General features: G+C 50.6%; 5 protein-coding genes across 5 annotated transcripts; 1 reads left to right on the plus strand and 4 right to left on the minus strand.

Moving 5' to 3' along the window:
- Nucleotides 1-5: 5 nt before the first annotated feature.
- Nucleotides 6-3,227, minus strand: CC1G_13948 (hypothetical protein; the record flags this gene model as incomplete). The annotated part of the gene is made up of 14 exons (XM_002911862.1): nucleotides 6-32; nucleotides 89-241; nucleotides 294-371; nucleotides 420-476; nucleotides 532-679; nucleotides 735-966; nucleotides 1,023-1,159; nucleotides 1,214-1,878; nucleotides 1,944-2,043; nucleotides 2,096-2,247; nucleotides 2,311-2,548; nucleotides 2,599-2,657; nucleotides 2,710-3,028; nucleotides 3,091-3,227. 14 exons carry the CDS (start codon nucleotides 3,225-3,227, stop codon nucleotides 6-8), a joined length of 2,502 nt encoding a protein of 833 aa, XP_002911908.1.
- A 136-nt stretch (nucleotides 3,228-3,363) lies between these two features.
- CC1G_13949 (hypothetical protein) lies at nucleotides 3,364-4,556 on the minus strand. Its single transcript, XM_002911863.1, has 5 exons — nucleotides 4,237-4,556; nucleotides 4,085-4,183; nucleotides 3,826-4,032; nucleotides 3,666-3,771; nucleotides 3,364-3,614 (listed from the first exon to the last, which is right to left on the minus strand). Exons 1-5 carry the CDS (start codon nucleotides 4,493-4,495, stop codon nucleotides 3,419-3,421), a joined length of 867 nt encoding a protein of 288 aa, XP_002911909.1. The 5' UTR covers nucleotides 4,496-4,556; the 3' UTR covers nucleotides 3,364-3,418.
- An 82-nt stretch (nucleotides 4,557-4,638) lies between these two features.
- CC1G_13950 (exonuclease) lies at nucleotides 4,639-7,859 on the minus strand (the record flags this gene model as incomplete). Its single annotated transcript, XM_002911864.1, has 14 exons — nucleotides 4,639-4,916; nucleotides 4,966-5,031; nucleotides 5,082-5,184; nucleotides 5,246-5,425; nucleotides 5,476-5,645; nucleotides 5,701-5,758; nucleotides 5,810-6,282; nucleotides 6,335-6,498; nucleotides 6,546-6,624; nucleotides 6,673-6,816; nucleotides 6,870-6,933; nucleotides 6,981-7,343; nucleotides 7,403-7,700; nucleotides 7,750-7,859. 14 exons carry the CDS (start codon nucleotides 7,857-7,859, stop codon nucleotides 4,639-4,641), a joined length of 2,550 nt encoding a protein of 849 aa, XP_002911910.1.
- A 146-nt stretch (nucleotides 7,860-8,005) lies between these two features.
- Nucleotides 8,006-9,294, plus strand: CC1G_05142 (mitochondrial nuclease; the record flags this gene model as incomplete). Its single annotated transcript, XM_001833390.2, has 6 exons — nucleotides 8,006-8,234; nucleotides 8,296-8,357; nucleotides 8,409-8,572; nucleotides 8,625-8,725; nucleotides 8,779-8,894; nucleotides 8,953-9,294. The coding sequence occupies 6 exons, from the start codon at nucleotides 8,006-8,008 to the stop codon at nucleotides 9,292-9,294; spliced, it is 1,014 nt and encodes a 337-aa protein (XP_001833442.2).
- A 420-nt stretch (nucleotides 9,295-9,714) lies between these two features.
- On the minus strand, nucleotides 9,715-19,084 carry CC1G_05143 (CCR4-Not complex component; the record flags this gene model as incomplete). Its single annotated transcript, XM_001833391.2, has 27 exons — nucleotides 9,715-10,013; nucleotides 10,070-10,679; nucleotides 10,729-10,843; nucleotides 10,892-11,467; nucleotides 11,521-11,762; nucleotides 11,815-12,111; nucleotides 12,163-12,257; nucleotides 12,306-12,435; nucleotides 12,486-12,638; nucleotides 12,693-12,923; nucleotides 12,971-13,095; nucleotides 13,151-14,601; nucleotides 14,663-14,934; nucleotides 14,985-15,185; nucleotides 15,237-15,701; nucleotides 15,756-15,981; nucleotides 16,040-16,620; nucleotides 17,425-17,478; nucleotides 17,526-17,535; nucleotides 17,587-17,714; nucleotides 17,770-17,888; nucleotides 17,939-17,950; nucleotides 18,003-18,161; nucleotides 18,212-18,442; nucleotides 18,558-18,586; nucleotides 18,638-18,936; nucleotides 18,992-19,084. 27 exons carry the CDS (start codon nucleotides 19,082-19,084, stop codon nucleotides 9,715-9,717), a joined length of 7,203 nt encoding a protein of 2,400 aa, XP_001833443.2.
- Nucleotides 19,085-19,105: the final 21 nt, after the last annotated feature.

Raw genomic sequence — 19,105 nt, forward strand, 5'->3', positions numbered from 1 at the left:
ATATCCTACTGCCGTCGCAAGACATGACTGTTCTATTGGGAAAAGTCAGTACTTCTGAATATCCAACTCGGAACACAAGAACACCTACCGCACTCCGATGGGCGCCTAAAAAGCTAGTCTTCTCGGTATTGTGTGGAGCACTGAGATGCTGGCGGACGTTCCTCATTCCAATGTTATGGATATAGCTGATCATCAACTCCTGTTCCCGCATGTACCGCGTTTGCGCTTCTCTCAATTGCACCTGAGATCAAATTGAGCGAGTTAATGCCGAACCAAGAATGGATTAAGCGTACCTTTATTTGCGCAATTTCCTCGTCCCGCTGCTTGATTTCCGCTCGGAAGTTAGCCTCGGCTTCCCCGGAAGTACCAGCCTGCAGACAGAGTTAGATCATTTCGAACACAATCCGGAATCCACTTACTCTCGCCAAGGGGTTGGCTTGAGCCTCCTTTAGCAAGGCGTCTTGAGTCTTGAGAACCTATTCACGGAAGAGAATGAAAAAAGCGAACGGATCCCGCCAAAAAGGTCGCTACCTGTTTGGCCTTGGCGAGTTTCTCATTCAGAGTCTTGATAGTTTCTTTCATCGTTACACACTCTTCGTGGATCGACAACCACCTTTGCTTAAACTCTTCTGGAATCTCCTTTCCAGTCGGCAGTGCGGACATCCAAGCGTTAGCGTCACTATATAACCGAGGATAAGAAACTATAATAGAAGAAGGAAGCGAAATAGTCATACCCAAAGTCTCGCTGGAGGAGTTTCTCTCTCTGCCCAATGCCTTCCGTTTGCAGAGACATCTTGTCCATGAGGAGACCATTGATCTGCTCGAGCTGCATGTGGTTCTTCTCTACCAACTCCCGAATTTGCTTCTTCTGTTTCTCGTTCTCTGCTTCCAATTCCGCCTTGTCTTCGTTCACAGATTCTCGCAAAGACGTGAGGATATCTAGCTGGTCCTTGTTCACCAGTGTAACTGGAGAGAACTCGGTCAGGTTTTGCGCTGCAAATAGGTTGGAAGATGACCCTTACGATCAGACTTGGCAATGATCAGTTCGCGATTCATCGTGTCGAACTTGACTTCCAACTCGGCATGCTCCTTCTGCAGGGTTTCCAGCTGCTCGACAGTCTCATTGAGTCGTTGTCGCAGAGCAATGGCAACTTCGGGTCTGTCCCGACAAGTCAGAATGCAGTCAAAATAATAGCGAATACCAGAGACCCACCCATCACTGATAGACTTGCCTTCCCGAATCTCATCTAACTGACGCTGCAACACCAACGTCTTGCGATGTTCATTCAGGTAATCAGCCTCAATCCGCGACTTCCCTCGGTTAGCATCCTCCAACAAGTTTTCCAAGACGAGAATCCGGCTGCTATCTGCCTCGTTCTTCTTTGCCCGCTCCAACTCTCTTTCGAGTCTCTTGATTTGCAACTTGAGATCAGTCATCGTTCGGCCTGTTAGAGCATCGTCGAGTTCCCCGCTGAGACCCTGCTCGATATAGTCTGTGTCGACAGAAGGGCTGGCGAGCGCTTCAGGAGCGAAGTCTTCTGAGACCGCAGAATCAGGAGGATCGCGAACAGAGGTCTTGGGTGGAGGAGGTCGGCTGTTGGCCGTCAGTTCCAGCTCCCGGACACGCTCTTGGTAGAGTTCGAGCGCTTCTGCATCTTTGGCACGTTCCTCCGTCGTTATCCTGAGCTTTGTACGGGTTTGGTCGAGCTCAAACCTGAGACCTTCGATTTCATGCGCTCGAGAAGCGTTCTTGGCTTCCAGCTCGGCGATTTGGTTCTTGTAGGACTCCATGAGAGGTTTGAACGCCGCGACCTTTCGGTATTCTTCTTCAATTGCCGCATTCTTGTTGACCAGGTCGGCGTTCTGGGTTTCCAGGGCCTAAAAGAATTGGAAGGATGATCGGGATGTGTCTCTTTTGCGACGCATAGACAGCATATACGGACCCTAAGTTGGTTCTTGAGATCTGCCTTTTCCTGGAGCTTCTTCTTGTACTTCTCCATGACGTTCTCAGTCTTCTGCAACTTCTCCGCAGCGTGTTTGTACCTGATCCCATAGAAATCAACACAGGGAGTTGGAGGGTAGAGAAAGTACGCACTCGTCCAGCCTATCCTTCAGCTTTGCGGCTTCATCCGCCTGGGCTTGGAGTTCGTCGACTGTCCGTGTCAACTCCTCCACCATCTTTACATTCTTGTCCAGCTCGGACTCGGCTATCGAGAGGTTTTCTTCACTCTTCTGGCTGACACCCTCCTTATGTATTAGAGAATGTAGGATTCTGAGAGAGGAGAGGGATACTCACAGTTCCGCTCGCACCCTGTCCAATTCAGCTCGAAGGTGCACATCAGATTTCTCGTTCCGTCGACCACTGTCTCGTTCGCTTCGCAGTTCCTGTAATTGGGAGAGGGCGTCGTCGCGTTCGGAGACCAGGTCTTCTTGCTTGGCTTCGAGTTTCTGGTGGGCTTCGACGAGGGCATGGTACAGCTTTTCCAAATTGGCTTTTTCGGCAAACACTTGACTCCGTTCAGACTGGATTTGATAGTAGTGGTCGTCTCTAAAGAGGAGATAAGTATGACGTCGTGAATGGGCAGATAGATAACGTACTCTGTCATAGTAGCTTCACTAATGTCACTGACATTCCCAGTACCAATGTTCCCCATCACCTAGCGCCAGACGTGAACCTCCTAAACTCCTTAGACACTGCATTTCACATACCTGTTCAATGGCCTTCATAAGACAGTGCTGGTCCGCCTGGCTCAGCTCCTGGATCTTGCCAATAAACTCCTTGTTTTTCTCGCATTGCACCCCGATCACCACTGTCAATCTACACAGAGCGAGAATTGCCCCGGGATCGCTGTCTTTGGCGATCGCTTGGAGGTTTGGGACTTCAAGATTTGCGATGGATTTCTGGAGAACGTCAGGGAAGTACTGGGACATGAGCCTGTACAGTCGTTTGAGAGAACTGAACCGCAGGACCCAGTTGTCAGACGGCTGTGAGGAGGGTTTGCTTGTTGGCCGGAAGTAGGTGCCATCTCTATAGACATAAAGTGTTAGATGTAAAGACGGTGTAGAGCATGATATTGGTAGCAATCGTACGCGAGAGATAGGATGTCGAATAGGATAGCGCCATCGTTGAGGTCGTCGACCCCGTTCAAAGGGCGTGATAACTCGAACGTCGTGAAGAAGTTGATGAAAGCTTGGAGTTCATTATGCTGGGCAGTCTCCAGAGACATGTTGAAGGTGTCGTTAAAGCAAGTGCGCCAGCACCTGCGAGTGTAGTGAGCTGGAAGACCTCGTTGCTCGGACGATGATAGTAGCTCGGAATCAAGGGCGCAGTGCTTTTGATATCCCCGGACAAATTAAATAAGGATCACTTTCACAAACACTTTATTTAGGAGAAACTACATTTGTACTAAGAACTTCTTCAGTTGAGCTGGACTGGAATATCAGGTTGGCTATTAGATGCCTGTTTCTCCAGGCGGTAATCAGTCTTGTCATTGACATCCACGTGAAGCTTCTCCAATCTGCTAGCCCACAAAGCGGCCCCTACCGCCGAGGTCAGGTTGAACGCAAAACCTGCGATAGGGATGAGGTTGAGTAAAAGAGCAGACATTCCGAAACTATTGCGGCAAGTTAATCCAGCTCCCATAACCTCAACAGTTGAGACTCACGCGGTGTAAGCCCCTTTCCGCTTCTCGATAAATTCGTGGGCCTGTTGGGAACCGTACTTCTTTAGCTGGAAGTATCGTGCATGGAAGGCGGGTCCCGTTTTACTTCCTATACGAACCTGAGCAATAATCCTTCACTCGAAGGTGCAATATGGACGCTCACCATTGTATACCAAGAACAGTCCTGTACCGAGAACAGGAATGGAATTGAGAGGCAATGAAACCAGGTAACGAATGATTCCATCGGACGAGAATCGTTTGGTGAAAGAAAGAGGTTTCCCCATGATCTTCATGCCACTCGACGTCGTCCGTATCTCTCGGCCATTTGCCACAAGTTTTTCATTGCCCTGTTGCAGCAAGACAGCGTCAACTGAGGGATGACGTCAACAGCTGGACGGGACAGGAATGATTGGGTCACCTACATAGTCTATCCTGTCCAGCGGATAGGAAGAACGACTTGGTCACGAATGACACTAGCAGGTAAGACTCAAAGAGAACCATAATCGTTGCAGGTATAGGTGCTATGGAACGCTCTGTAAACCCTGTTCACTAAGAGTAGCACAGCAAAACGCACCGAAGGGTCCGGAGAATACAGCACAAATTGCCACTTGGGGTACCCAGGTAAAGAAGAACATTCCAGCCGTGATCCCTAGTGATGCCAGTGCAGCTTTGGTGACGATCGGTACGACCGACTTGTATAGCTGCGGATGCGACGCGACATAGCTGATACCAAGGAAAGGATAGGCCCAAGCCCCTGACATGATGGCTTCAGAGCCCAGCGAAGCCGATTCCACAAGTATCGAGCGAGCAGTGTTGATGATGGTATTAGACATTGCGGGTAAAGGATGAGAGTATACAAAGGAGAAGGTACTGAGAGGACAACTTGGTCAGGTTTAAATGCAAACGCGACACGATGACACCCATCTGAACGCACCACAAAGAATTCACAGTCCGTACATGCCAAGCATGACGTCATTTACATAGCAGTCGTCAATGATCTCTTCAACGCGTCGTTCCGCCTCTCCAGCGTCTCCACTTTCTTCTCGGCTTTCAGCATCTTCCGTGCGAGGAATTTGGCACGCTCTTTACACGCGCTTCGCCTGCCTAAAAGCGCGTCATACCAACTACGGGGCTCGGTAGCCATGATTTCACCAAGCACTCGCAGCTCCTCCTCGCAGGCTTTGATTGTGTTCTCGGCTTTGGCAATAGCCTTGTCGTTATAGTTGATGTCTTGCACCGCTTGGAAAATGGGATCTAAGGAGTATCAGCTCATATTTCTAAAACTAAAGGGATACAAGCATACCTTTCACCATCCGCTCGAATACCCATCGGAGAACAGGTTTTCCTGGCTTGATAGTCGATGGTCGACCTGCGAAGCAGAGTTGATATATGAACCTTGGTGTCGACCATGTCACTTACCGTCCTTCATGGTCACCGTGATAAATTCTGCATGTTCCATGTTCCGGATCGCTGCCTCGTCGCCCTTGAAAGGGAAGTCGGACAACAATTCGTGGTATGATAACTGGCGAGCGGACCCCAAAGTCAAGTACTGAGGGGACAAATAACTCAAAGGAAGAGCATACCTCAGGTTTGACGGCAAGAGACTTGATAATAGTCCACGCCTGTTCCCTGGCCCAGGGCAAACTTTGGGCATCTTCCGTGTCGTCCCCAAACGCGTTCTTGCGAAGTTCGCCCACGCCTTGGTGAATGATTTCCTCGACTGCGTCTTCAACCGACTGGCCACTTCGAACCTTATGAATCAACTGGGGGAACGGTGAACACGCGCAGGTGCTGATAGGCGGTGAAGTCTCACGCTCTCTAGGTCACTGGCTCGACCGCCGAGCCTCATCACTTGCGCGGTTTGCTTCGCACTGAAGTCCACATCAATACCCGCGCTACTGAGTTTCTCCTTCATGAACAGTAGTGAACTAGAAGGGTCGGCATCCGAAAGGCCAATCGCGTAAAGCGGCTTGGAAGGTAGAGCTATTCATCGATCACTTGAGCGGAATTCGACAACATTGTGTACAACAAGCCCCACCTTTTGCCAATCGCTTCGCATTCTCTCGGTTGTCGCTGAGAACGAGAACATGTGCAATCTGAAAGAGTTTCGGTGCCTTGACTTCAACGGGTACATCGAGGGCACTCACTTGGTTCTCGACCAATGAAGCTGCCCAATCTGCAAGACTTTTCAGCAGTTCGTCCTGAGTCGAGCCAATCTTTGTCGCATAGTTAAGAACGACAACAATGGGAAGCACTCGAATGGCATCGATCTCTGCCTGCGATTTTTCTTTCTTTGGCTTCTCTCCAACGTCGTCCAGGTGTTCTGTGTTAACTTGGAAAGGGGCGGCGTCCAATTCCGGGTCAAAGGGCTCGTCTCCAATGGCCAATTCACTGATGGGGCCAATCCCCGCGACGCATTCCAGCCTTCCGTCGTGCCAGGTACCGTTAAGGATGCCTTCTTGTATCCGTCGGCTTTCCTGGATCTGTAGGTTATGTCTTTCTTCCGATTCGAATCTTTCCTTGAGGTCAGAGCGCTTAGCGTCCGCGGCCCTTTTCAGGCCTTGTGTGACTACCCCCAGGATTTGCTGCAGTTGGTCCGGAAGAGAGCTGGTCAGCCCCACTGCAGGGAAGTGAGCTAATCGTGATGCTTGGAGAAAGGAAGTGGTACAAACCCTTCTGGCCGATGAGACCAACGCTCGCGAGGTCGATCAGATTGCCCATGGAATTGAATAGAGTGAAGACGGGCCAATAACCTGTCTGATGAGCCAGTTCATTAACTAGCTGGCTGTCTGAGCCTGCTTTCTGGAGCATACGGCAGTCGATATACAGAACGTTTCTGAAGAGCATTTGAGATGGGATACCAGTCATCTCATCTCGACTCACCTGTCGTACTCGGACAGAACAGTCCTCACGAGAGTGGACTTTCCGCTACCTTGCGGTCCGTGCATAAAGGCAATGGAAGCTGTGGAACATTAGTGACATTGGATGAGAATGTCGTGTCACCACTCACAGGGAACGTCGTTGAGATAGTTCTTCAGAGAATCCTGCGCTGCAGATCGTTCCTTCCACACATCTGTAATTGGGACGTCGTCTCGAGGTGGCTGGGATAGTCTATCCAATGTATTGGCTCTAAGCCACTTGTATAGATTGTACTCTGTCGCGGAAGGGTAAGCCAAGGAGGCTTCTTGGTAAAGCAACGAACCCTACGCTTGTAGTCGAACCAATCCAATAGCTTTCCCTGAACCATCACTGAACGTATGGGGTCAAAGATCTATCCTTTTGGTCAGTTGATTCTTCATATATTGCTTGTGGGCTCACAGTGTAAGTCAACGAGCCCAACAGGAACACAATAATGGGGAGAATTATCTTTGGGTGCTTTGACATCCAATCGCGAACGGCATGTGCCTGAATAGGCTTCTGATAACCTGTTCTAAGGGTCGTTGTCTTGGTATCCTGAGCCTCCGTATCCAGTCCATAGAGGACGTTCCGTGCAATAACGGCTGAGCGAACGTGGCTGTAGGTGATTAACGCTGAACGTGGAGTGCCCGCAGGAACCGAAGTGGGGAGTGCAATGTCCTTGATACGTCCGTAGGGCCTGAAGAGGTGGTACAAGACGCGTTCTGGAACGTCTGGTCCTTCAAATGTGACCTTGACAATGTTCGACGCGTATCTGTTCATGTCCTAAACATGCACAGTGAGAATCTTTGTGGTCTCGTTCCGAGTTGCACATGAGGCCGCACCTCCCTCCATGTTTGACCTCTGACAAGCCAGGCATTCCCGGCAGAGACACCAGTCCAGGTTGGGAAGCCACCATGCCTATTGGCCTCCTCCCGTACACTCTCCTCGATCTCTTGTAGGGCAGTGGAATCAGGCTGCTCCGCTGGTTCCGTGTACGAAAACCGAACGTATACACCGCCATCCTTGGGATGCGGTTCTACGTCAATCACTTGAAAATTGTGTTGCTTCACATTAGTCAACTTCGAAAGGACACTGCTGAGGAGAAAGTCCTGTCGAAGTAGGCCAACATAATACCGAACACTGACCCCCGTGGTTAACATATGGCTAAAGCACGATGCTCTGAACTCACTCCCAGGTGCCCAACTTGACTGGGAATACGGAATCAACAAAAAGCCATGCTTCTCTCCTGTTCACTGGGACCGTCGCTATCCAACGTCGTTGCAGCGCTGAGCGGAGCATAAGAAAGAGTAACAGAGACGTCACTGCGACGGCAAGGCCAATATCTACATCACCTTCGGGCCGCCGTGATCCGTTATCACCGGGTCGCGCCAAAAATTGGCGGACGCGTTCTATTTTTAGCTCTCCGCCCGACCAGTGCCAACGAAATGCCGACCTCTGCAATTATCCACACAGCCGTCTTTACTGCGGGAGCCCTGGTTGGCGGTGGTATTGCTGCTGCCATTAGCAGTAAAAGGAATGCATCTGCTGCACCTCAGCCGCCCCCACCAGCCAAACCTGTCATTGAAGTCGATGGTGGTCGCGCAAAGGTATCCAATGAGGTTGCGGTCGTTTCGACACAGATTTTACCGCCTGCTCTCAGAAATGGGCACCCAGGTATGGTCTCTGTCCCCCTGATGCGTGAAGTGGACTGACCAGGGTACAGGTCCCATATCAGATTTGTTGGTACGCAGAGCTTATGTCGCCGGGTACGATCGCCGCCTGAGGCATCCTTCATGGGTACGTGGACGCTGCCATCCAACGGGGACTTGTAAATAACGCGCCATTTAGACCGCAGAGCACATTACGAAGGCCTCACTTGCACCTGGCTCATCTGCAGACTCTGGCCCTGTCGACCGTTCAAAGTCTGCTTTCATCGAGGACGAGTCGATACCATCACCCTTCCGAGCCAAGCTACAAGACTACTTCAGAAGTGGATATGACCGAGGACATATGTGTGTACCTCTGAACCACGAATGGACCTAATTCCTGATCGTCTTGCTCCAGGGTACCTGCCGCCGACGCGAAGTCTTCTCAGGAAGCCATGGATGAGACCTTCCTCTTGACCAACATCGCACCTCAAGTAGGGGACGGTTTCAACCGCCATTGTACGTCGCCATCCCCATCGTCTCTCGAGGTCGTCAGTTAAAACATTTGGCAGACTGGGCTTATCTCGAGGACTGGTGCCGCCGCTTGACCAACACCTTCCAAGACGTTTACGTCTTCACTGTGCCTCTTTACCTTCCCAAACTTGACCCAGACGGCAAATATCGCATTGTGCGTGTATCATTATCACAACATTACTTGCTTGCTCATTCGAATACTCCCTATTCAGACTCACGAAGTTATTGGATCCCCACCTAACATCTCTGTGCCAACCCACTTCGCTAAAGTCGTGCTGACCTCCAAGCCTTCTTCCCCATCGACTCCCAACATTCCCGAACTCTCCCTGGGTGCCTTCGTCCTCCCCAACGCAGTCATAAAAGATGAAGCACCTCTGGAAGGCTTCGTTGTGCCAGTGGAGGCCGTTGAGAAGGCCGCTGGTTTAACACTGTTCTCTGACCAGATCAAGTCGGGCGCCAAGCATATTTGCAAAACCACCAAGTGCGAGGTCATCGTGCGCCGATTCGATGACGCCCGCAAGAATACCAAAGCTATCGCCACACCCAAGAAGTAGTTTAACATTGCATGCTTCTCATATTACACTTCCCTTGCGCATCATACCCATCTTCCAGTCTGAGACTTGGCTGGGAGTCTGTACAGTGCTTTTCAAAATTCAGAGCCGGCTGCATATAACCGTGAAACAATGGCATTCTACCCATGTTGGTTGTGCACACAAAGCCGCGAAAGGCTGAGAAGAAAAGAAAAGTAAAGGTCTCTTCTACAGTTCAATAAAACAATTTTACAACACGGTTATCGAACGCAGTTCAAACGCGAAAATAAACAAGTGAAAGGAGAAGGGAACATTGTTGATACAGTACAGGATGCAGTTGTAGTGACCCAGATAGAAATAACAGATGTGTGCGAAGATAGCAAGGAATTACAGGAAGAGGGAAGTCTACTCTTGAAAGACATTGAAGTCCGATATGAATTATCATCACAAATGGTGAGCAACGCTCTCCAAAAGCACAGTGACTTCAGGGGCGATGCGGACGAATGGTTTGCTCCAGAAGTCGTATTTAGGGTTTCGAAGGAGCTCGATGAAGGTGACGAGGGCTCCCCAAGGGTGAGGGCGATGGACGATGAAGCGTTCCAAGAGAACCTTGGTCATGATTTCTCTGAAACGATCGTCCTTGACTTCGAGGAAGAGGTGGAGTAACAAAGAGCTGAACCAATGGGTGTGGGCGTTGGGGTATCGTAGGTGGAGGATGATGGAGCTGAGAAGATGGTGTTGCCCTACAGTACGGTGGAATCAGTATGTCACAGAAGGGATGGATTGACAGAGGACAAACCTTCGTTGTCCAAGTTGGTCGCCAAATATTGCAAAGCAACTGCTCCCGGATCGCTCGCGACGAAGAGAGAGGAACCGCTGCGCGCTTTGGCCTGGGCTACTGAGGACACACCGATGTACATGACAATAGCGTTGATGAGAGACAAGTTGTAGGACTCGGGTGCTCCATCAACCGGGGCAAGCTTCAACTTGTCCTTGAGCTGGGACAAGAATGCAACACTGCTGCGACTGAGAAGGTACTGGTCGAGGTGGTTACGGAGATCCCCAGTGCGGAGAGCAGATGTGAAGTCGGACAAAATGGGTGGAATGGGACCCATTTCGGGAAGCGACTCGAAGGATACGTTACGGAGATGGGGATCAGGAAGTACCACGGCTGCAGGGAAAGCGCTGAGGATGATGTTCCGGAGCTGGACGCAACGAGGAGGGATGATGTCGCATAGGGTGAAGTAATATTCACTCAGGAAATCCGGGAAGTCGTGGAGAATGACGAGGAGGAGGCGAAGTACGCCGCGATAGAGGTCCCGTTCTGCTTGTCTCAAGTCTCCTTCTTTTAAGAAAGGAGCGAGGAACTTGAAAAGAGATAACAAGAGCTTGTGGAAAGCGGACCAGCCCTAACAAAACGGTGAACAGGCGAATCAATTGGAGTAAACATGAACTGACCTCGCGGTTTTCAGAAAGAAGCAGCCTGGGCATGAACAGGCGGTGGGAAATCAGACACATCCACGAGAATGCGAACCCAGGGAAATAAGTGGGTTGCAAGGAGCTATACGTGTCACTAGAAGACGGTCAGCATTATATCCGTAGTGGTAGCAATGGACTGTACCTCAATGCAAGCAACAGCTGGAAGTAAACGGGCCCAAGGCTGCCTTCCACCGAATGGAGATCGTTCACCAAAGTGGAGAAGAAGCGGAAGAAAGGCTTTGGCTGGAACTCTGGGCCTTGTTCCTCGTGCATATTGGCGAGGACGAGAACGAAGATCGACAAGATCTTGGTGAAGTAGTGAACTTTAGCCTGCTCGTTGTTGACTCCAGAGGCATCGCCATGGTACTTGATGATGTAAACGATGAGCCTGGAGAAAGCATCAAGGGCTTGGAAGGCGTAGTCAAACTCTCCGGTAGCGATGCACTTGATGTAAACGGCGACACTGGCTTCGGTGCAGACGCGGAAGAAGAAAGACGAAACATCTTCGACCTTCAAGATCCCTTGCTTGGTGAGTGAAGTAATGAATGGGACGAATGCTTTCTCTGGCGACGGGGTCCTCTGGAAAATAGCAACCCATTGGTGGAACCACTGGTGAAGCTTCTCGCGCAATTGCTCTGTCTCGGGTTTCACACCTTGACGAAGGGCAATATCGGCAGACCTCCTCCCGCCTCGCAGATCTTCAAGCAAAAGGTTTATCCTACCAGCATTAAATCAGCCTGGCACGCCTCACATGGTGGAGAAAGGACATACTCTTCTGTAGCCTTACCCATGGCAGATAACTGACGCATGACCTCGATCGAAAATTGGAAGTTGCTCTGAGGCAAGGCTGGTACGTCTCCGGTGAGTGCCTCGCGGATCAAGCCAACGGCATAGGCAACCAGGTTTGGTCGCGCATTTGTGAAAAGCGATTTGGCTAGCTGCTGGTCGTGAAGGGTTGGGTTGATCAAGCCGCTTCGCAAGAGGGTGATCGTGACAGGGATGTTGTACTTGCGCTAAAGGGGTGTTAGAGCACTGATGTATGCGAGATCACCGAAGAGGACTGACCTCATCTTCCGCATACAGCAGCCAGTTGATAGCCTCTTTAGCGACCTCCTCAAAGCTCTGGCACAATTGCTCCAGGATAGCAATGTAGACCTCACGTCCAAGTTGAGATGGGGTTTTGTACAATAGCTGGACGATCTTCTGTGAAATCATGAGAGGGCTGCGCTCACGATCCGCGGCTTCTTCGGCAAGCATGAGGACCCTAGATACCAGCACGCGGATGTCGTGATTGGCAGGCAAAGCAGCGAGGGATTGGGCGGGAATTTGGACAACGACGGCTTCGAGATCTCGAGTATGGGACTATCGACCAGCAGTCAAATAAGGGAAGTCAAGTAACAGGTGCAGACTTACAGCAAAACGCTCCATGACCTCTGGATGGGTAAGGCCACCACCACCAACGCTGGGAGAACGGATATAAACGTCTGCTCCAGGCCTTTGTTCGGTAGCTGTGAAAGACATTAGACTAGGGCCCCTTGATGAACATGATGACATACCGAAATCCTCGTAAACACTGAGCTGCTGAGGTTGCAAACCGCTCAGTTTGATGCGAAGAGGGTCTGGGAGTGTGTTGGTAAAGGTGGAACGGGGTGCAGCAGGGTCCCAGAACGGTGCAGCCGGTCTCGTCTAATGCAAGAATAAGTATTGGACAGAGCTTTACTCTAAGAAGAACGAACCTCTCTGTGGCGCCTTCTGATTTCATACGACTGAGCAAAGCTTTCGTCGATGTCGACAGCAACCCTATCCATGGCCGCTTTCTCGATGGTATTACAGGCAATGTCAAGGTTGTCTTGAACAAGGATTTGTACAACGGCGTCAGGGACATGTTGCTACATATTCGTTTAGATCATATGGTTGACAGCGAATAGCCAAAGGTGACTTACTTCGGTAAATCCATGTTCATTGAGCGCTTGCCGGAAGTGGGCAGCGAGGTTGGTCTTCAAGGGCTCCTTGCAGGTGACGAGTGCGAGGCTACCAGCGAGTTTCTGAGCCATGACGTGGCCTGCTCGCCTGAGCTTCTGCTCATTGGGCTCTGAGGCAAAGTCCTTTACGACCAGCTCGGTGGTGGAGATCCCAGCAATGGTAACAGAGCGTTCAACAACAGGGACAATAATCTGAAAATACTGTCAGGCAAGAAAGACGGCTGGAGGACGAGGCTTACCTCGCGGACGGCACGATCGATGGCGAGTCGAACTGCACGGTTAAAGGTAGGGTTGACATTGAGAGGGGACAATTGAGGATTGATTTGAGCGTTGTTACTCAGAGCGGCGAGGAGCGACTCAATGGCTAGAAAGATTGGTCGGTCTGGGGAAAACAATAACTGTAGCAGTCGAAACCCTACCTAGTTGATTGACACCCTGTTGTTCAGCGCTGATTGAAGCATGATCCATCTCCGCCGGGAACTCTTGAAGTGTATGTGTGGTCAACTCCAAAGGCCGGTTGCGCAGGATGGTGGTGGCCTCGATCGCATCCAAGTCAATCTCCAAACCTTTGCAAAGGACCTCGATCTCGAACTTGAGGTTGAGTTTAAGGTCGGCAAAATGGTACAACTCCACCAACAGGCTGAGCACGGCCATCAACCATGGGTTGGGAGGTTTGAAGACACGGGACTTGGCGCAAGGTTCCAAGGTCTTGCAGACAAATGGAATCGCGACGACGAGGCGGCCGCTGTCGAATCCTTCCATAAGAAGCTCCTTGAAGGACAAGTTCTTGTGCTTGATGGGCTTGTCGCGCGCAAGAGTGATGGTTCCGAGCCAAGAACCAATGTTTTTGAGGGTGTTGCGTTCTGAGCCAGATTGCATGGCCTTCTCCGAGTTCAGGAGGGCAGCTGCCTTGACAAAGGTTTCTTGAAGGATGAACTTGTTGAGGGGCTTCTTGTCGAGAGAATCGAGGAATCGAAGATACAGCGGATGATTGTTGGGCTCGGTGCTGACACGCTGATCAACGAGATAATTTGCAAACCAGCGGGAATATTGGTCGACAAATTGCTCTCGCATTTCCTTCAGCTTCACCTCGAAGTTACTTGGAGCCAAGTTGTTGACGATGAACAGGATCTTGTCACTGATTTCTTCCGGGGGTACTTCGAGTTCTTCTTCCATTGGATCGGGTTGGATAGCTGTAAAGACAGGAAGCGCCTCGATTCCACCTCCACCCCCGCCGACGGTACCAGAAAACGGATCAGCGGTGCCAACGTTTGAAGCAAGCGCACGTTGAATAGTCTGGATCAGTTCTGGAGACGTTTCTGCCAAAGCGGGAATCCTGAGCAAGGCTTCGCAAAGCGGTCGCCATTCCACCAATCTGAACTCAAAGCGACCAAGGGCCTGCCTGCCGAATCTGAAGAGGTTCGTCTCTGGGGGACAGTTGAGGGCGTCAATGATATAGCGGATAGCGATGCCCAGCGGGATATAGTCAATGAGCTTGTGCTGAATGAGGGAGCCGAAGAGGTCAGCAGTCATTTGCAATTCGCGGGCGGGATAATAGGACTGGAAGAACTTGTACTCGTCGAAGAGGAAGTGGATCATGCAGGAAAAGACTTCGTGATCATGGGTGTTTGAGGATTCCTTGTACTGCTTGAGCATCTGAATGACTTGGCCGACCGTAATGACGTCGTCGTACATCTGCTTGTAGATGGAGTCGACTTCCGTTTCGATCTCATTGGAGTAGTTGACCACGGTGAGCCCTGGTTCGACTTCTGCTCCAGGCATGAGGCTCATGAGTCGGGGGTGGATTTGCAAACAAGCATTTCGGACTTCGATCGAAGCTTCGACATCTGCTTCAGTCATAGCACTTGAGCTGAGGATATCACGTTAATAACTGTTCGACCAAGACCAAGACATCGAGGTGCGCAACTCACTTGTTACGAAGAACCCGGAGGATAATAGTGATGGTGTTTGGACTGAGAGTCAAGGTACGGCTCTCGACGGCAGGATCAGACAAGCGAGAGACCTTCTCGCTCTCCATCTTCTGCTGCAAGAACAGAATGACGGAGCGCAAGAAATCTTCACCATGATTCGCGACATTGTCCGCAAGCCATTTGTCCAGATTGAGATATTCCCGACGAGACGCGAGAGCGGCGACGTCAAGGGCAAACGTAAATGGTTTGACTTCCAACAGGGCATCAAGAATCTAGGCTAGTGTCAGAAAAAAGTGACCATCGATGCACTGCGTTCACTAACTTTCAGGTCTTGCGCGACATCCAAGATCCTCGTAATGTTCAAGTTGTTCTCCTCATAGAACTCGCGGAACGCGTTGGTGAGATAGTTAGGCTTGATCTGCCAAATACGCATGAAGACCAATTGATGGTTGGGATGGCCGGCAAGGAACATCGCCAACAACTTCCTGGAGTACTCCAGCCGGATTTCGTTCCATTGAGGTTCCTAAATGAAAGGTCAGACTCAAACTTTGAATTTATTGACAATTGAACTCACCGGAACTTGGAGCAGGCCCATCTGTACGATTTCGGCGCTGATCTTGATGGCTTTATCAAGCATCTCTCTTACGCAATTACGAATTTCTTGCGACTCCGAATCGGCCAACTTGACAAGGATTTGGAAGAGCTCGAGCGAGTTCCATGTGTACCCTTGGACATTCAAGGCCAGGGATCGGATGGTCGGAGTTGCACCGGAGACATCATCGACAGTGACGATCCTCTTGCCAGGAAGCGAGACAAAGTTGAATGTGTCGCCAGGCAGCGAGAGAAGAGCGTCGAGGAGCCTCAGCTGATAGAGCGGATTAGACCAAGGTTCCCAGAACCCAGCAACGGCGTGAGGCTCTTGATCCCGAGGGGCGTTTAGTAAAATAGCGATGAGGAGCTTGAGGGTAGGGGTGTCAACAGTTGATCGATCTGGACGGTCAAAGGTCTTGATAGCGGCAGGCCAGTTCAAATTGGCACGCTAAATTGATGGATAAGACTCAGCGAGACAGGAAGAATTGAACTCGATACATACATAGCTTGCAAGTGTGTGAATCAACACAGAAGCGTCCGGGACATTTGTGCCTTCTGCGATGAGGCGTCCGAGCGCCGATACAATTTCGACGAGTTGAGCGTCATGAGGTGGGTTGGCATCCGAAATGTCGAAGCGCTGCAGGAGGCCATGCATCGCGTCCCGATCGCTGGTTATTTCAGATCCAAGTTGGACGAAGGTTTGGACGAGAGTAGCAGAGGATGACAAGCTGCCAGCAAACCGTAAATCACGGATTCAGACCAAACCAACAGAAAATCGAAACGGACCTTAAATTAGCGAAGAGCGCAGGTAGAATGGGAGCAAGTGCTTCTTTGCCGTATTTTGTTTGGAAAGTCATGATAAGGGCGAGTCGTTGGGGGGTGGTGAGAACAGGGGGTTCCGCAGAGCAGTCGACGAGGAGGTTTGAAAGGATTTTGGCGGCTTGGTTGAGGGTGAGATCTGATACTTCAAAGCAGTTGGGACGACAGAGGGCTACAACGGCGTTGTCGAACTCGAGCTGGATGAGGTTTATGGCCTGGGTGACGAGTTCCTGTCGCGTACGACCTGCGACAATGGCGGAGGCGAGAATCAGGCGTTCGTGTGGACGCAATCCCACGCGATCGACGAATCGAATGAGATCAAAGTGTCTGAAGATGTCTCCTTCGCCACCGCCTACACCGTCTCGGAAGCGTTCCGCAAGAAATGGGTCGCGGGCGAGGCGTTGAGTCTCTTGAACGAGCAAGCGAAAGGTTAAAGCGGTTGAGGCGTCGACAGCTGCAGCAGGCGTTGCGGTCGTGCGAGATTGCGAGTGTACGATGAGGCGTCTAATGAAATGCAGGTAGGTGTCTACGCCATGCTGCTCTGAGAGCTGTAGAATGGATTTTCGTCCAAGTTAGCGAGCCAGCAGCGGTCAGAAGTGCGTAAAAACGATAAGCACGGCGACGACATACCGAGCGTATCTCCAGCTGATTTCTTTCAAAATTCTCGTCGGTGAGAGTTGATAGCAGAAAAACGATCTGCGCCTTGACTATGGTATGGATGTTAGTCGTCGGCGGGTTGTCCATGTGGGACGACCTGGATGGGGTCACCGAACGACGAACCCCGCTGCCAGGACCTGTCGCCGTTTTTGAAGAGATATTGGGGGAAATTTGGGAGTACAACGTTCAGAAGGCCGCCCCCAACACGGTTTGTCAGTGCTGCAGAGTGGCCGCGAGCTTCGTTCTCAGAACGTTTGGTTCTTTTCCATGGCGCTGACTACATATCTCCGCTTATATATTCAAGCTCCGATTTAACAACATTCATATGCTTGTCCGCACGCTGATCAATTGCAACACACCACTCTACAGCTATAACAGATGATATGGTAAAGACGTTACATACGACCTTATCTTCGGTACACCTTGGACAGTACGAATCCTGAAGAGAATAGTAGCAATCCAAAAAGGTAAAATATTCTCCCTTCCTTGTGTATGTCTCCTCCAGAAAGCAAGTTTCGCAGTGGAAGGAACAGCAATCCAACCAAGAAGTTGGCGATCCCTGAGAAAAGGTCAGAATTATACACATACAGCCCCTGAACCCCTTACAATTGAGAGAAAGGGCGACAGAAGACAGCGCGGAAACAGCCTAGATAATAATTAGCACCGCTTTGAAATTCTACAGTCCTTAAACGCACTCGAGGAGGGGATACTTCCGGTAGAATAACGAATGGAAGCGGACCAAGGCCGATCTGTGGTAGGAGTCAGGGGATGTACAAAACACTGAGGACTCCCTTACAGCGAACGACCTATGGGAGGTGTGAATGGTGGAGGCTGAGAGTCATATGTATAGTACGCACATTATGAACGTTAGTATAGTGACGCTTGAGACAGTCAATGATCCACCATTCAGGCCAAACCCAAGTGAAAGGAGTGAGAAGATGGCGCCCAGAATAGAGACTGTGAGTAACTGCCGTCGGCCCATTCGCTAGCAACCGGGGTAAGCATAATAGTGAACACTTCGATAGAATCAAGTAACTCACCTCAATCAAAATGATAGGCGGGAATGTCATGAGGACATTCACGATGGTGATCCCCAATGAGAGATAAGGTCCGAGCGAAGGGAAAGACTTGGATAAAATATCGTTACTGTAGTACAAAACTGGGAGAGCGTGTTCAAAGAATCTTCTTTCTGCTTTTCGAAGGACTCACCAGCATTGATTCCTAGGTATGTGTTAGTCTGTTTTTCCATGGGACTCGAGGATGGCATATTCACCTGATATTTGCTGAGAGAACATAGCGAAGCAGACGATAAGCAGTGGTCGACGGAACTCGAGTGATTTGAAGAGCTGTGGGATCTTCACGGTTTTCTCGCGCTGGTCCGGGAGGGCTGGAGAGTCATCCCTTGCATTGCCCTCTTCCAAGAGCGGTTCATCTGTGAACATGAGTCAAACGACAGGGCCCCAACCAAGTCAAACCACTTACATCCGCCAGAGCCCCAGATTTGCGAGGCAACTTTCTTTCTCTCCTCTTCTCTCCCCTTGGAGTGGAGCCAGGCAGGAGACTCTGTCATGAACGGACTCGCGAAGAACTGGCCAAGAGCAAGAGACGAGGAAAAGAATAGCACGTATCGCCATTGACTCTGAGTTGCAAATCGAAGCCCAATGATCTGGGTGGTCATTATGCCCAACACGATACCCAACTGTGTGAGCACACCTGAGAGGCTGCGTCATTACTGATAGCACTCCGTAACTAGAGATGCACTCGCCAACATTTCCACTGATACGAGTAGGGGATATTTCCGCGATGAAGATCGGCCCTACGCACAAACCAATGCCAGAACCGATTCCGATTAGGAATCTGTGAGAATGAGTTCAGTGGGGGGTAAAGATAATATTGCCAGTACAGTACCTTCCCAGCGCCAGGAATAGAATCGAACCGCTAAGAGCCATCAATCCTGCGCCGACAGCGATGGCACCTGCACAGATCCTCAACGCTCCTTTGCGGCCATAACTGTCCATAACAAGGTTGGCTATGGCGCTTCCAGCCAGACCGCCAAGGGTGAAGATTGCGGTGACCAAGGAGAACGCAAAGTCCGACATTTGAATGCATGGTGGAAGACCAAATGACAAAGGAAGGAGGTCAGTTGGTCGATTGTTGCACGTTAGCACTGCTTGGATTTGGTTCAACGCTGATATGTGGTAGCCGTACTGGATTCGTCCCTGTTAGACTGGCACAAGCTCAATTGACTGTATAGAGCCAGACCTGGAACGCAATGAGCAGAATCCAGAAGCACACCGTCCACCCGTATCTTGTGAAGGAGTCACCCGTTGCTGGACGGGTGGTGGCTGTTGGCATGGTTTATTATTTGTTGAGCTT

The sequence above is a fragment of the Coprinopsis cinerea genome (genome assembly GCF_000182895.1).
Source record: "Coprinopsis cinerea okayama7#130 chromosome 2 map unlocalized cont3.2, whole genome shotgun sequence".
NCBI classification, from domain to species: Eukaryota; Fungi; Basidiomycota; class Agaricomycetes; order Agaricales; family Psathyrellaceae; genus Coprinopsis; species Coprinopsis cinerea.